General features: G+C 59.5%; 1 protein-coding gene across 1 annotated transcript; it reads right to left on the reverse strand.

Moving 5' to 3' along the window:
• Positions 1 to 10,961: 10,961 nt before the first annotated feature.
• LOC132334550 (serine/threonine-protein kinase pim-1-like) lies at positions 10,962 to 14,965 on the reverse strand. The gene is made up of 4 exons (XM_059860655.1): positions 14,909 to 14,965; positions 13,704 to 13,754; positions 13,039 to 13,475; positions 10,962 to 10,965 (listed from the first exon to the last, which is right to left on the reverse strand). Exons 1-4 carry the CDS (start codon positions 14,963 to 14,965, stop codon positions 10,962 to 10,964), a joined length of 549 nt encoding a protein of 182 aa, XP_059716638.1.
• Between the last annotated feature and the right edge of the window lie 720 nt (positions 14,966 to 15,685).

Consider the following 15,685-nt stretch of genomic DNA (forward strand, 5'->3'; position numbering starts at 1 on the left):
TGAGAGCTGGGAATTAAAAGGCCTTTACAGACACACTTTTCACATCTTCCCTGTCTGCTGTGTTTCAACTCTTAGCAATATGCATTTGCCTCCTACTTGGTGGAAGCTGCTGTGGCCCAGGGCCAGCACAGAGCTGGGCTGGGTGGGCCAGGCAGTGTGGAGAGCCTTGGCTGATCTTGGTGTGTCCCTGGCCTCAGAAAAGGCTTGGAAGGTTTGCCTCTCCAGGCGTCCTGCTCATTGGCTCTCCCTGTGCATCTTGGAGAGAACAAGGTAGGCATTTCTGGCAGCTGGGCATCAGCAGGCCTTCAAATGGGGGTGTGTTGTGGAGCCAGCCTAGCTGAGATACCTGGAGAGGAGCCCAGTGCTCCTTGCTCCCCTCTGCTGACACGTGAGCGTTTGTCGGGTTTTGGGATGACGCTGTCTGTGTCAGGGGTGCTACATGGACATGAGACAGCCGGTCCTGTCCTGCTGGGTCCCAGCAGTGCCTCGCAGCAGCCCCGCATCCATGTCAGGATGCTGGCCAAGAGAGCTCCTGGGAGCTGAGACAGCTGATTTTAATCTTGTGCAGGTGCCTACAGGTCAAGGCCAAGGGTGTTCCCTCAGGATATAGCAGTCCTGAGGGCTTTCCCTAATTCAGAGAAATCAGCAGACAAATGCATTGTCTGCCAAAAGCCCTTTTACTGACCTGGCAGGAGGGCAGGAGTCTGCACCCCACTAAAATATTTCTCTGCCACTTAGAAATTTCAGTGGAAATTTCAGTATGTAGGAATTGTATCAAACGTACCATCCATCTTTACACTGCTGAGGTGATTCGATAGGCAGGGGGTTAGAAATACATTGTGTCAGATTCCTAGACTTGAAGCTGATGTCCAGGCACTGGCCAGGAGCCATCTCGACGCCCCAAAGCAGCACAAAGTCTTCCTCATGGCTTCCCTGCACAGGGCTGATTCCATACTGGCCCTTAGTTCTTCTGGCAGACTATGTCTAAAGCTTTTTGTCAAGTCACTCTCATGTCAAGTTAGGTTTTTCTTATGCTAACTGGTGCTAAGTACTTATGTCTGTCTGTGCTAAGTACTTGTTGACTAATGTGAATTGCTTGTGCTTACTTATGTCAAACAAATCCTTGTTTCATTGCCAAAGGTGCCTGAGGCCGCCTGCTCCTTGTGGCACCAGTTGCTTTCCTGTGGGATGTTCTACCTCCCCAGAGAGTTAGGAGGGAGCTGGAGAAAAGAGCTTGTCAGGCTGCTCTGGATCCTTTCCCAGCAGCCCTGGTTGAGTGGAGAAGTCCGAGCTGGGCACAAAGGTGCAAATGGAACAGCCGTGCACAGGAAGGCTCGCTGGGAAGGGTGATCCAGGAACCCCAGGCCTGGCAGCCTGAGCTTGCCACCGGGGAAGGCCTTGGAGCAGATCCCCCTGAGTGCCATCCCAGGGCATGTGCAGTGAACCAGGGCGTGTGCTGGAGGGTGGGAAAGCTCTGCGGAGGGACGGGGACAGCTGGGGGCCCTGGTGGGGTGTTGAGGGCTTCTGGGTGGGAGTTTGGGAGGGTTGGTGTTGGTGGAGTGTTGGGGAAGGAGTTGTCTGGAAGGTGAGAGGTCTAGGCTGGAATTTGAGTCAGTTTGAAGGCAGCATTTGTGGTTTGGCATAGCTTTGCTTACAGAGGGCAGAAAGAATATCTGTGACTCTTCCTGTTCATGGTCCTGATTCTCCTGCAGGGAACAAGAAGGGAGAGCTGTACTTTACTGGCCACTTAGATATCTGTACCAGGGGGAGGATTAGCCCTTTTGCCATCTACTCATTTGTTTGGGCTACTTTTGCAACACTGAGTGGACTTTCATTTCTGGACAGCTTTTATTCCTTAAGAGAATTAGGATATTATCATCTCTTCATAGAAAACCATTTGCAAACCAAAGAATGGCCATTTTTTTTGCCTCTGTGTAGTGTTATGTTCTGTAAAGTGACTCTCAGTGGGTCACATTAGGGCAAATGAGTTGCTGCTTTGAGATGGGAAGCAAAATTCCAACTCTTCACCTTCTCAGGCCATCCCAATGAATTTGGGAAGTTTGCAACTTTTTGGAACTCCTTGAGTTGAGCAATGGGAAGTAAAGCTTTCCTGAAGTGAGGAGTCTTAAACGCCAGATTCTTCTGTGCCTTCACCACTAAGGTGTTTCTGTGCTAAAGGAAATTACTTCAATAGAAAATAATTTCAGCATGGAGTGAGAGCTTCTGACCGAGACCAAGTGTTGCCAGCATTTGCTGCAGGTGCTCCTGCCAACAGCCCCTGCAGGAAGGAGCACAGCCCCCAATGCAGGTGGGCTTTGGCTCCCTCTGGCACAGAAGCCCCCCGGGGGCACAGGTCTCAGGGACAGGAGATGGGCACCAGCGCTGCCAGGGCTCGGGGGGTGGCAGGTCTGCTTGGGCAGGGACTCTGCCACACCTGCTGATGTCAGTGCTCCCCAGGCCCAGGGGTCAGAGCAGCATTCGTGCCCTGGCCCACACGTTCCCTGTCCGTGTCACACCCACAGGTTTAGGATGGCCACCCGCTGGGACATGTCCCAAGGAGGCCGTGCCAGCTTCTGTGGAAGGCCCCGTGCCCTTCCCAGAGCGGCTGCCTCGGCAGCCCTGGGGTCTCCTTCTGCTGCCCTGAGCCCAGAGAGCAGGGCAGCGTTTGCTGATGGTCTGAGCTGTTCCTAAAGACCCTGTCGGGCTGCCTTAAACACTTGGGGTGAGAGATTCCTTCCAGCCTGGGCCACTTTGGTTCAGCTGGGGGCAGCCCCATGGCAGGGGGCAGTGTGTGCAGGGGCCCTTTGTGACACGGTGCAGCATGGTAACCATGGCACAGAAGGGGTGTCCAAGGGCTCTTTGTGACACGTGGTGACATAGGAGCTGGTGGTGACAAGAGCAGGCCACAGTGCTCGGAGCAGGCAACGGGACAGGACAGCACAGAGCAGTGCCGTGAGGATCCCCCGCACAGCGCCTTCGATCGTGTCTGACCCAGAGCCTTTCCAAGGCATTGTTCCTGCAGCTGACCTCGAGGCCAGACCACAGGACTTGCTGACCTGTGGCCTTCCCGAGGCTCCTCTTCTGCAGGTGCCCTTGAGGGCAGAGCGTGGGACTTGGTGCCCCAGAGGCATCTCCAATCCCTGCTGCCAGTGCCCTTGAGGCCACACCACAATCCTTGACAGGAGTCTCCTGTCCTTGTGGCAGGAGCCCTCGAGACCAGAGTGCAGGACTTGCTGTCCTGTAGCCTTCCCGAGGCTTCTCTCTCGAAGGTGCCTTCCAGGCACGACTGTAGGACTTGCTGACTAAGAGCTTTTCCAAGCCATCTCTCCTGCAAGACATGGAGCAGAGAGCCACAAGAGGGCCCAAGCTGGCCTGGGGGGAAGAAGAGGAAGAAGGTCCTGGACCTGCCCCCGCACAGGAGACTGAAGAGCTGGAGCCGTTGAGTGGTGGTGAGTGGTAGAGCTGGGCCACAGAGTTGGTGCCTGCAGCCAGCTGGGCGCTGCGCCATCCCATCCCATCCCATCCCATCCCATCCCATCCCATCCCATCCCATCCCATCCCATCCCATCCCATCCCATCCCCTGGGCCATGCCCATGGACATGAAGGAATAGGGGCCAGGCAGACACCCCGCAGGGCTGTGCTCCATCCCCTGGGGCATCCCAGGGCTGTCCCTGCCTGGGAAGCACAGGGCAGGGCTGTGTTCTCCTGCCTCTCCCGCAGCCCCTCAGCTCTGGCTGTGCTCCCTCTTTGCCAGGTGCAGCCCTGGAGCGCACACAAGAGCAGGACCCCGCCCGTGGCCTCTTCCACAGAACAGCACAGGTACCTGCAGCCATCCCCACCTGGGCTGGGCCTGCTGTCACAGTGCTTGGAGCATTCCGTGCAAAATCCCTGGCTTCCTGCCCTTCTCCTACAGCTGGTTTGCAAATTCCTGAAGAGAATTCGGGAAGAAGAGACCAGCCCCATGGGCACTGGGCTCAGAGCATATTCGCACATCTTCCAAACCAAGACCAGTGCTGCCCTGCTGGATATGCTCGTAGAGGAGGGCTTTTCCAGTCCAAAGCAAGTAAGCAGCCTGTAGCCAGGGTTTGATCCTCCCAGGAATTGCTTGGCCTCCCAAGCCACGCCTTCTGGTCACTGGAAACCTTTGAGGCCACATGGCAGTGTGTTGGGAAGGGCAGCACTTCTCTGGGGAAGCTGGGGACATTCCTCCCTCTGGCAGCTTTCCAAGTCACCCTGTGCCCTTTCCAGGTGCCCGCCCTGGTCAGGTACATCCACCAGTGGCTCCTGGCCAATCAGTTTGCTGAGCACAGGCTGAACAGGACCCTGCTGGATCTCACTGAAGCACAGCCCGCTGACGTAGTCATGACGCTCCTGCGTGTGTCCCCATCCTGTGACAGGTATGGGGCCCACCTGCCCAGAGGGCTCACGGCTCCCCAGCCCATCAGCCTGTACAGCCTGTTGCAGGTGTCTGACCAACAGAGAGTTCCAGGGCCCTCTGGCTGCTCTCTTTGCCAGCCCTTGCACGTCAGCCCCCGAGCCTGCTGCCACGCTCCCTTGCCACCCCTCAGGGGACTGTCCCCATAGGGCTGGGCTGCCTGGGTGCTGCTGGTGAGGGCCAGTGGGCAGAGGCAGAGCTGGAAGCCAGCTCAGATCCCCACTGCTGCCCAGGCCCTGATGCTGTGTCTGAGAGACCCCTGAGACAGAGCTCTAACCCCACAGAGCTGCTTTGACCATGTGGAAGAACATCATGTGCTCGCCCAGGACTGCGGAGCCGGTGCTGCTGATACTCCTGGATGTGCTGGGGAGCTGGCCAGAGCACAGCACATGCACCTCGGATGGGGACAAAACGGGTGTCTTTGCCCTGGCTGTGAGTTTCTGCAACTGGCCTTTGCTGGCCCCACGGCCGCCTCTCCAGCAGCTCTCCATCTTCCTTGCCCCACTGCATCTCCCTGCCTCAGGGACTGGGCTGAAACCTGGCCCAGGAGCAGCTTCAGGGGCACCAGGCCCCGTGCTCCCCCTGCCTCTCTCCTGGCCTCTCCCTCCCCTGCTCAGGCCCTGCCACATGGACACCTCAGCACTGAGGGCTGTCTTGGGGGGCTTTGTCCTTTGCAGGCAGCTGTGGTGATGTGGAAGATCCTCCAGGTGCCCTGTGTCCCACATATGGTGACGGTGTATTTCCCCCGCCTCCTTGTGCATCTGCTCTTCCAAGTGTTCTTCAGCACTCTGGATGTGCCAGAGGAGGTCGATACCTTCTGGAAAGGATGCCAGGAGCAACATGGCCTTGCCACCAGCCCCAGCAGGTGCTCATCCCAGTCCTCCTGTCCCTGCCACGACCCTGGGCAGGAGCCAGTGCTCCCAGCGTGACGTGGGCTTTGCTCTGCACGCAGGTTTGCAGTGCAGACTCTGAAGTCCCTGCTCTGCCAAATGCAGCAGGAGGATGTGGTGGTGGCAATGGAACGCAGGGGTGGCTGGGACACGCTGCTGTGTGCTGACACCCACCACTATGCCGTGGGTCTGCTGGCCAGGTGAGACCTCCTTCTCCCCACTGCCTCTGACATTTGTGCTCTGTTCCCTGGGTTTCCAACACAGTCCCCCTGGTTGTAGCCCAGAGGGCCTTGTCACTGAGGGACGGCCAAGCAGACTGGAAAAGGCTGGGAGAGGAGGGTGGACAAAAGGAGCCACCTCCGAAATATCCCAGGTGCACTTGCAGGATGCTGGGGAAAGACCAGACCTCTGTGAGTCAGTCCTGGGAAACATTTGTCCCCCTGGCTCACAGTCTTGGTTCCTTTTTTTCCTGATAGGGAGATGTGCTGTGTCTCCATCCCCTTGTGTTCCCGGATCGCTCGCTACCTGCTCCGGCTGCTCAGCACACGGGAGCCACGCTGGGATCTGCCCGCCCTGGCATTCCTTGTGGAGGTGAGCCTGATGGCCAGCACTGCCTCGCTCAGCTGCCTCCCAGCTCTCTGCCCTCTCGGAGCCACAGCTGCCTGGGACGGTGCCCGCACCCTGTGCTGCTGCCTGGGCCCAGCCCTGTGCGGTTCTGGGCTCCTGCCGGCCGGGTCCCCTGTGACTGCCCTGTGCCTTTCAGGTCCTCGAGTTCCTGGACCTGAGTGAACGCGGTGCTAACAGAGTCCTGGAAATCTTGTCAAGGCAGCTGCAGAGCGAGTGCAGGGAGAGGCGTCGCCTGGCGCTCAGGGCCCTTCTGGAGCTCATTGAGGAGCCCTCAATGGTGAGAAGGGGGCAGCAGCAGAGGCTGAGCTGGGGAATGCAGTCCCTTGGGCTTGGCTGAGCTTTGGGTGCTGGGGCAGTTGCTCCCAGCTCTCCTGCCTCCCAGTTCAGCTGCCCGAGTGCTTCAGGACAGGCCTATGGCCTCTGGGCCCTGCAGCAGCAGGATGGCGTTTCACAAACTTGTGTTCCGCACAGACCGAAAAAATGTGGAGCCTGACTGAAAGTCTTGTGGAGCTCCTGTGGGACGCAGATGGAGAGATAGTTAGCATGACAGTCATGCTTCTCAGCTTTATCATCTTGGACAATGACATGCTGATGCCCAGCCCCATCACACTGCAGCTGCTTGAGGCACTCCTGCCACTCTTTGACCACGTAAGGCTCGCTGCCCCCAGCCACGGCCACTGGGTGCTTCCCTGGCACTGTGCCTTGTGGATTTGCAGGCCTGGGCCAAGCTGAGCCCCGTGCAACCAATGCTAAGGTCTTCTTTTCTTCCTTCAATACAGAATAATAGCCAGGTGCAGCTGCTCTCCATACTGCTCTTCAGAACCTTGGTGACTCTTCCACTGGAAAAGAAAAAAAAGGCCCTGAAGACACCCCTGCGCCAGAGCCTGCTGCCACTCTTCTTCCACTGCCATGATGAGAATCGGCGTGTGGCACAGGTGAGGACTCGTGGGCTGCTGCTGTCCCCCTGGCAGGGGGCTCGGCTGCCTCCTGCCCTGGCGCCTGCCGGGCTGCAGCCTCCTCCAGGCCTTGGCACAGGGACGTGAGTCCTGCGCCCTGGGCTGTGGGGCCATCTCTGCATCTCTGCTGCTCTCCAGGCTTCTCAGGAAACGCTGCTTTGTGTGGTCAAGTTCCTGAAGAGGAGGGATCTTGAAAGACTGGTGAAGAACCAGAAGCCGTGGAAGTTCACCAAGTGCCTGGTAAGGACGGCCTGCAAGCCCCAGCCTCAGCCTGGAGAAGGCCCCCGGGGGCGGTGCTCGGAGTGCGGGGCTGGCAGCTGTGCCCCTGCCCGCTGCTGCACCCAGAGGCCGTGCAGGCTCTTCTCCAGGCTCCTGTGGGCCTGAGCCAGGCTCCGATGGAGCCCTGGCCCAGTGGAGCTGTGGGGCGGGCCGGCACCGCGGCTCCCCGGGCAGCAGCCGGCCCTCTGCCCCTCCAGAGCCCGGCACCAGCGGCTGCTGGCCACGCCTCAGGGCTGTGCAGGCAGGGGAGGCTGGGGCTGGGTGCAGGCAGCGCCCGGCCAAGGGGCTGAGCTCGCGCCAACCCTTCCCTCCTGCCGCTCTCTCCAGCTGGCAGACCACGGGAGCAGAGCAGCCGAGCACCTGCGCCGGGCCCTGCCCTACCTGCAGAGCCCACAGGAGTCCCTGCAAGTGGTGGCCATCAGGTTCATTGGTGAGCCACAAGCCCGGGCTCCCTCCCGGCCCTGCCACAGCTCGGCCCCAGCCCCACCTGCTGCCACGGCAGCGCCACCCGGGCCCGGCACCATCGAGCCCCGCCTGGCCCCGGCACTGCTGCCGCCCTCTCGCAGCCGTGCCCTGGGGCGGCCGCGTGCAGCAGGGGCCGGGCTGAGCCCTGCCGGGCCAGCAGGCCGTGTGGCCACAGTGCCAGCAGCGCCGCTGGCAGGGAGCTGTGCCGCTGGGGCTGTGACAGGCTCTGTGTTCCCAGGGATGGCCGGGCGGCACCTGAGGGGGAAGAAGGAAGAGCTCCGGCTCATCTGCAGTGGTGAGTGAGGGCAGCGTGCGGACAGCAGTGGCTGATGGGGGGAGCTGCAAGCCCTGCCCCGGCTGCCGAGGGCACTGCTCCCTTTGCGGACGAGAGGCGGCATGGGCAGAGCACACAAAGATTTCAGGGCCACATGGGGGATTCGTGGCCAGGAGCTTCGGGCTGGTCCCATTGGTCCCTGCTCCCTCCTGGCCATGGCTAGAGCCAGCTGGAATGGCCCTGGCAGGGGACTCTCCTCGGGTTCTCTCAGGTTTGGGATCTGACCGTGGCTCTGTTCCTCTCTCTTTCAGCCCTTGAACACCTGACAGAGGACACCAGCAGTGCCACGTCACACATGGCACTTCATACACTGAATGTCCTCCAGTCACTCCAGAGTGAGCGATCTTCCGTCTTCCAGAGGCTGCAGGATCAGCTCTGCAGGGCATGGAGGACACGGCCTCGTCTGTCGGGGCTTGGCTGGCTGCGCTGCTGGAGATCTGCAGAGAGCTGAGCCCAGAGGCTCTGTCTGCTGGGGCCACCTAAGCCAGCGGGAATATTCTCTTTCTTCATGATTGTTCTTTTATTTTTGTTTTTTCTTTAGTATATGAATATAGAATGTGTTATAATACACAGACTCCCGGGAGCTTTCTTTTGCTTCCCAGGGTCTGCAGGGCATAGGGGAAGAGGGGAAAAAGGGTGCTTGGGCTCAGCAAGCTGTCCCAGCATGCTGTGTTGCAGGGAAAATGGCCAGAAGCCCCTTGGCCTTTGGTAGTTCTGCTGAAGCCTTTTTGCTGCCAACAGAGCGGGTGGGCAGGGGCTGGAGCTGCAGAGATCCCTGTGAGAGCAGTGCCTGGAGATGGCCACAAGCCCTGTCCCAGGCAGGAAGCGCCATCTGTGTCCTCCTGCCCGTGTGCTGCTTGCTGGATTGCTGAGGGCTCCGAGGTGCCTCTGGATGGGGCTCCTCTGCAGCTGCTGTGGGGCTGCGGCGCTGCTGCCGGGCAGGTTGGCTGGGATGGGGGAGACCCTGAGGGGATTGGGCCAAGAAGGGACGAGGGGCTGCAGAAGCCCTGACAGGACACAGCAGTGGGAAGGCATGAGGGGGATGTGTGAGGGAGTGGGTGGCTGTAACGTTGGCTGGAGGGGGAGTGGGTTGAAGACAAAGACACTAACTCTCCCCAATGTTCATGTGGCAAACAGAGAGCATTTATTCTCAAGCCCTTCCTTCTAAAGGGCCTTTGAAAAACCCAGTCTGGATAATTTCATTGATCTGCTCTCTATGCCTTGTCAGGTTCTGCCCAGTGAAATGCTGCAGCCTTGGCAGAGATGTGACTGGGCAAGGCCCCTGTCAGTCAAACCAGGGGCTGGTGCATTCACACAGCACTAGCCAGCCTGCACTGGGACACATGGCAGCAGAGTGCAAGGCACAGCTCCGGGTGCTCCCCAGGAACCTCAGCTCTGGGAGCACTGTCTGCCCCAAGCTCCAGGGGCTGCAGTGGGAGCCCAGCTGGGCTCTGCCCTGGGGCCATCCTGCAGGGACAGCTGGAAACAGGGAGCATTCCCTTGCCACAAAGAGCCAAGCCAGGCCTGTCGGGCAGCTGTTCCAGCCCGGACTGCACTGCTGTGTGCTGTGCTCTGGGGTAGGGGCTCCCTGCACAGGGGAATGGATGATGTGCCAGAGTGTTGTCTTAGATAACACAAATTCTAGCGTCATCATAGAGCAAGGATTTCGTATTGTCAGAGCTTCACACCTTCTTGATGTTCCTCACAGGCAGTCCCTCTACACACTGACTGTTCCAGCACCTTGCAGTAGTAATCTGACTCCTCTCACTCCTCTTCCCTTACTCTTATATATCACTAGTGCTTGTTGGTTGCAGGTGTGGCCTGTCAAGATCAGGCCCACCTCCAATCTTCAGCAACTGGTCCAGCTGCAACTCATTGGGGGTCAAGATCACCCTGTACACCAGAGGAGACAGAGCAGCTTCAGCTTTGGCCTTACTGAGGTGGGTGTGTTGGCTGGGAAGGGTGGAGAGGCTCAAGGGGATTCAGAGAGCTCATCCTGCAGGAAAGACAAGGGAAAGGGAGTGGGAGCTCAGCAGTGAGCAGAGCTGAGGGCTGGAGAGTGGCTCTCAATGACACCAAAATCCCATGGGACCTCTGAGACATTGCTGCTCCTCAGCCAGTGACAGGATGCATCCCTAAGCCTGGGGCTCAGCCTTCCTCGTGGTGAGGGGCACCAAGGAAGGCAACAGTGTGATACAGGCTGCAATGGGCTGGGAACTCACCGAGGGAAAAGAGGGAGCAGTAGTAAGAGGCAGATGGGGAGAGAACTGTTCAGAGAAGGGCTGAGCTACAGCTTGAGCAAGCTGAGAAATGTCATTTTGGGGCATTCCAGATTGATTTCATTTCAGAAGTTATTGAACAAATTTATTTTTTGGGGGGTGTCATCTTTTCCCATGGAGGTGTACACTCTGCAAACTTGAGCTGTGCTGCCAAAATGCTCAAGCAAGTCTGTGCTGCAGGTCACACCATTTCTTCTTTGGCTGATTCCAGCCTGGTGCTGAGCTCCAGCAGAGCCCTGGCAGAGCCCAGAGCAGCCTCAGCACCCGCAGAGCCCGGCTGCAAGGAGAGAAAGCAGAAACCGCCCGTCAGCTGAAGGCTCCTGTGCCCTTGTCCCAGCCGCCCACGGTGCCCAGGCCATGCTGGCCGTGCTCAGAGCGGTGCCCAGAGCTGCCCATCACTGCTGCTTTTGGCAGCAGGGCAGGAGGGCAGGACGTGTGCCCAGCCTGCAGCCAGCCAGGGCACATCCACCTCCTCAGCAGCTGCCCAGAGCAGGAGGCTCCTGTGCTCGCTGCCATCTCCCAGAAGCTCTGATCCCACCATGCCAGGCAGACAGGGACCCACCTCACGCCCTCCCCTGCTGGAAGAAAAGCTGGTCCCAAACGATGTCCTCAGCCTTCTCCAAGGGCACGGCCCATCCACACTGCAGCTGGTCCCAAGCACTTCCTGATCCAGACTGGACCCAACCTATAAGGCTTCATCTAGAAAAACAAACAACAAATTATTGAAAATAGATTACAGACAAAAAGGGGAAACAAGAAAAAAGGTAAAAAAATCTTATCTCTGCCAGGGCCTTGAGGAAGGCCCAACCCCTGCATGCAAGGAAAAACCCACACACGGGGAACGGAAGCCCAGGCTTTCTCCCTTCCCCCCTGCACTGCCCCCCACAATAACGCTGATCCCAAAGCAAACAAGGGCAGTGGAGCAGCCCAAGCCCTTCCTTGCCTGCACAGCAAAGCAGCCGCAGCACAGGTTCTGGAGTCCCACCTCTGCTCCCACCATGGGGTTTGTTGGTGTCGGGCTGGCTGCCCCAGCCCGGGGCACGGTGGGGGCTGGGGGCTGTTGGCAGGGCCAGGAGCCCACTCCCATTTCGTACCCAGCCCAGCCCATCCCCCCAGCCCTGCCAAAACCAGCTGGGCAGGCGACTGAAGGATCAGCTGCATCTGCCCCAGCAAAGGGGGAACCTTTGGTTCCCGGCCAGGCTGTGCAATGCCCACATGTGGGAGCATCCCCCTGCGTGTGGACTCATCTGTAAATTTGCTGTGGAGCCTGGCTTTGAAGAAGGTGCCACAATCAAAGTCCATCATCTTCAGCTGGCCAGTGGCCAGGTCCAGGAAGAGGTTGCCATCCTTGATTTCATCCTTGATGTCTCCAGCAGCAGCAGTCCCACCTGGTACAGCTTCTCCACGGGCTCCTTCTCCTTCCCTGGGGTGAGACCAGGCTCTCAGGTTCTGCCCAAGGCCCCAGCTGTCAGGGAACCAGGACAAGCAAAACCAGCTCAGATGGTGGCCACCAGTGCTGGGCAGAGCAGCTCAGCTCCAGCACAAGGGCTGTGTGTTCCCATCTGATGAGCCCTGGGCAGTGACACGGGCAGGACAAAAAAGTCTGGCTTCCTTTGCTTCTGACTGCCAAGGCATGTGTGGAGCTGTAACTTACCAGGGCCCTGCATCACAGTGTGCCTGTGGCTCTCTCCCTTCTTCTAGGGCAGATGAATATCCTGCATCCAAGGATGACAGAGCAGCTCTTCTAATGAGGGCCTTTCCAAGTCCAGTATGGATAAACACTGCCTGATCAGATCTTGGCACTCTGGGCAGAGAAACCACAAACCGCTGCTCAGTTGGAGAAGGCTCCTGTTGGCTTTGCCCCACTATTCCCGTGCCCAGGCCATGCTGGATGTGCTCAGAGCTGGGCCTAAGCTTTCCCATCCATTCCCTGGTTTGGAGGAGAGCAGGAGAGCAGGACATGTGCCACCTCCTCAGCAGCTGCCAGAGCAGGATGCTCACGAGCCTGCTGCTGTCTCCCAGCACTGGTATTCCCCCCTGCCCAGAGATGAGGATCCACCTTGAGAGAGCCCTTGTGGCAGCGAGAGCTGATGGTCCCAGCTGATGTTCTGGCCCCTCCTGAAAGGGTGCTCCCCACAGACCATCTGGTGCAGCAGGATGCCCAGGGACCAGATGGTAGCTGGCCTGCCATAGTACCAGCCAAAGTGGGTCCATTCCGGGGGGCTGTATGACCGTGTTCCTATGGAATACAGATGGAGTTCATCAGGGGGATGCTGCTGCTCCCAGAGCCTGGCCCCAGCATCCCTGCTCCAGTGGCACAGGGGGTGTGACGCACTGCCCTCTCACCAGCACCTGGGACTTGTGTACAGACTTGGGGTTGGAAAAGAAGCCACTGGGGTTGGAAGAGGGCAGTGAAAGCCCTGGCAAGGCCTCACCATAACAAGGAAGAAACCACTCAGTGCTGGGGGAAAATCCATGCCTGCATCCTCCCTGCCTTCATTGCTCCAAAAAACATTATGAACCCAAAACAAACCAGGCAGTGGAGCAGTCCAAGCCCTTTCTCACCTGCACACCAAACTGGCTGGGGCACTGGTTCCAAACCCCCCCCTCTCGGCTACCCCCACCCACGGGTGTTTTTGCTGGGCTGGCGGCCCCAGCCCCAGTCCTGGACAGAGTGGTGGGCAAAGGCTGCCTGCAGGGCTGGAAGCTGGCTCCACACCCAGCCCTGCTCAAAAGCAACTTGGCTGAAGTCTCAGCGCCATGAAGGGCTGCAGAAGGGAGAATCCCCACTGCCACACCCAGCTTGGGCTCTGAGATGTTGGGCCATGAGATGCTGGGACCAGGAGCACACCCTGTGTGGGCTCACCTGCAAAGTGAGTGTAGGCTGTGTCCTGCAGGTAGGTGCCACAGCCAAAGTCAATCAATTTGGCCTGCCCAGTGGCCAGGTCAACCAGGATGTTCTCTGGTTTGATGTCCCTGTGCAGGACCCCGCAGCTGGTGCAGTGCCGCACGGCCTCCAGCACCTGGCGGAACAGCTCCCGCGCCACCTCCTCGGGCAGGAAGCCCCGTGCCCGAATGAAATGCTGCAGGTCCTGACACCGCTCCGGGCGCTCCAGCACCATCAAGACATCGTTGGGGAGCTCAAGCCACTCCAGCAGCTGGACCACACCAGGGAAGCCAGTGGACACCTTGGCCAGCAGCACGATCTCCAGGGGTGCGCTGGTGCCGTCGGGCTGCGGGAGGAGCACGATGCCGTCAGTGGGGCTGATGCCGTGCCGGGGCTCAGGAAGCCCTCAGCCAGCCTGGGATGCTCTGTGCCCTGCGCTGGCCCCACGCCCGCTCTCCCTCGAGGCGTCCTGGAGGCTTCCACCCTGTCGGGCCTCGGCTCATCCCCGCTCGGCATGGCCCGGCTGCTCCCGCTGGCCCCGCTCACTCACCAGCTCGCCCCAGTGCCGGACGCGCTCCCGTGGCACCCTTTTGATGGCCACCTGCAAGCCAAGGGAAGCAGCGGGCTGAGTTCGCCGCCCGCCTTGCTCAGCCCCATCCTCCGCCCTCCTCCTCCTCCGCCCCCTCCTCCTCCTCCTCCTCCTGCGCCCGCCGCTCACCGGGGCACCGTCCGAGAGCCGCGTGGCCGCGAAGACGCTGCCGAAGCCGCCGCGCCCCAGCAGCGAGCCCAGCCGGTACTGCTCCTTCAGGCCCTGCTGCGCCTTCCCTGCCGGCGGGACGCGGCTGTCAGCGCTCGGCCCGGGGCCGGCAACGGCCCCCGAGCGCCCCTCAAGCGCCCCAGGCCGGCCATCCCCAGGCGTTCGCTCCCTGCAGCGGGACAGCGGCGGCTCGGGGCCGGCGGCCGCGCTGCCGAGCGGCGGAGCTCGGGCCGGGCAAGCGGCAGCGGAGGCGGCGGGAGCGGCCGCGCCGCCTGTGTCCTCTGCGGGCCCCGGGAGGGGCCGGGGCCGGGGCCGGGGCCGGGGCCGGGGCCGGGGCCGGGGCCGGGGCCCGGCTCGGGCCAGGCGGAGCCAAAGGGAGGCGATGCCGCCCCTGTCCCAGGCACTGATGCCCGCCCAGCAGCGCCACCGCCAGTACGACCAGAGCCGGCCGGAGGCGAGACCGCGGCGGGACGCCCGGGGCCGGGGACGGGGCAGCCCCGCCCGGGGCCGGGGGCGGGCCGGGGGCATGGCCCGACCGGGCAAGGGGAGAGAGACTGGGAGAGGAGGGGACCTCGGGAAAGGGAGACCGGGAGAGGGAGAGACAAGCGGGACTGCGGGACAAGCGGGACTGCGGGAGAGGGAGAGGACAAGCAAGAGGGGCTCGGCAAAGTCGCTGCTTTTGCTGCTGCTTTCGCTGCTGCTTTCGCTGCTGCTGCTGCCGCTGCAACTGAAGCGCCGAGGCCGTTTGTCCCCGTGTCCGTTTGTCCGTTGCCCACTGGCCCCCGCGCCGAGCCCCGCGCTCCCCGGGGGCAGCCCCTGAGCCTGTCCAAACACGGGAACTTGGCCGTGTTCAGCCAAGACCCAGAGTCTGCACTCCTGCACAGCAGCACAGGAATCCCCTCGGTCCCTGCTGTGCATTGTCCCTGCTGAGGGTCAAACACTATCGGAGCACATTCCCTAAATGCTGAATTTGTACGTGACCCAGGCACTGCACTTACCTCTCCAGCATTGCTTTCCAGAGAAATCCAGGGGAAGGCAAACTGGGTGTAGCTCATGGTATTTGACAGTGTCTACAACTTGCCAAGTCATTGAGCTTAGAAGTGAGATCCATTTGGAATTAATGGATGGAGAAGTAGTGCAAGATGGAAAAGAGGAGCATAAAAATAAATCGAGTAAAACATCTCAGATGGTTTCTTTCTGTTTTCTTTGAATTTCTTAAAAGCTCTTTCAGTTTTCCCATCATCTGCTCCTCAGTCCTCTTTGCTCTTTCCAAGAATCTTTCCTGGAGAACGAGGTGCAGCTTCTGTCACAAGATGTGCCACCAACTGCAGCTCCTCTTGGCTTTCCACACTGTGCGTGCAGCACGACTCTTGCAGCAAAGCAGGACAAATATTTGAAGAACTTGACAGCTTCTTCTTTCTTTTCCTTGTGGGCTGGGCAGTTGTGCCATTGGTGAGGTTTTCAATGTTACTGTTCTACCTTAAGAAAACATGATGGGCTACCAGGAATTGTTAGGGAATGCAAACCTGACTGAATGCAGAGAAAGAATCTCCAGAGCCTGCAGCCAGAAATGGAGAGCTGTGGGATAATCATTCCAAGATGCCTGTGGACATACGGAAAGTGAGCTAGAAGATGGAAATGGGCTGACAGAGGGAGTTTGTCTCAGTGTTCAGTTCAGATGCTTCTACATCTCATGCATTGATATGAATCAAGAGTACAGTCAGTTCATGAAAAGTACCAGAACATGCTGGACCTGTCAGGAGATGACTGGAAGA

The sequence above is a fragment of the Haemorhous mexicanus genome, chromosome 16 (genome assembly GCF_027477595.1).
Source record: "Haemorhous mexicanus isolate bHaeMex1 chromosome 16, bHaeMex1.pri, whole genome shotgun sequence".
Lineage (NCBI taxonomy): Eukaryota > Metazoa > Chordata > Aves > Passeriformes > Fringillidae > Haemorhous > Haemorhous mexicanus.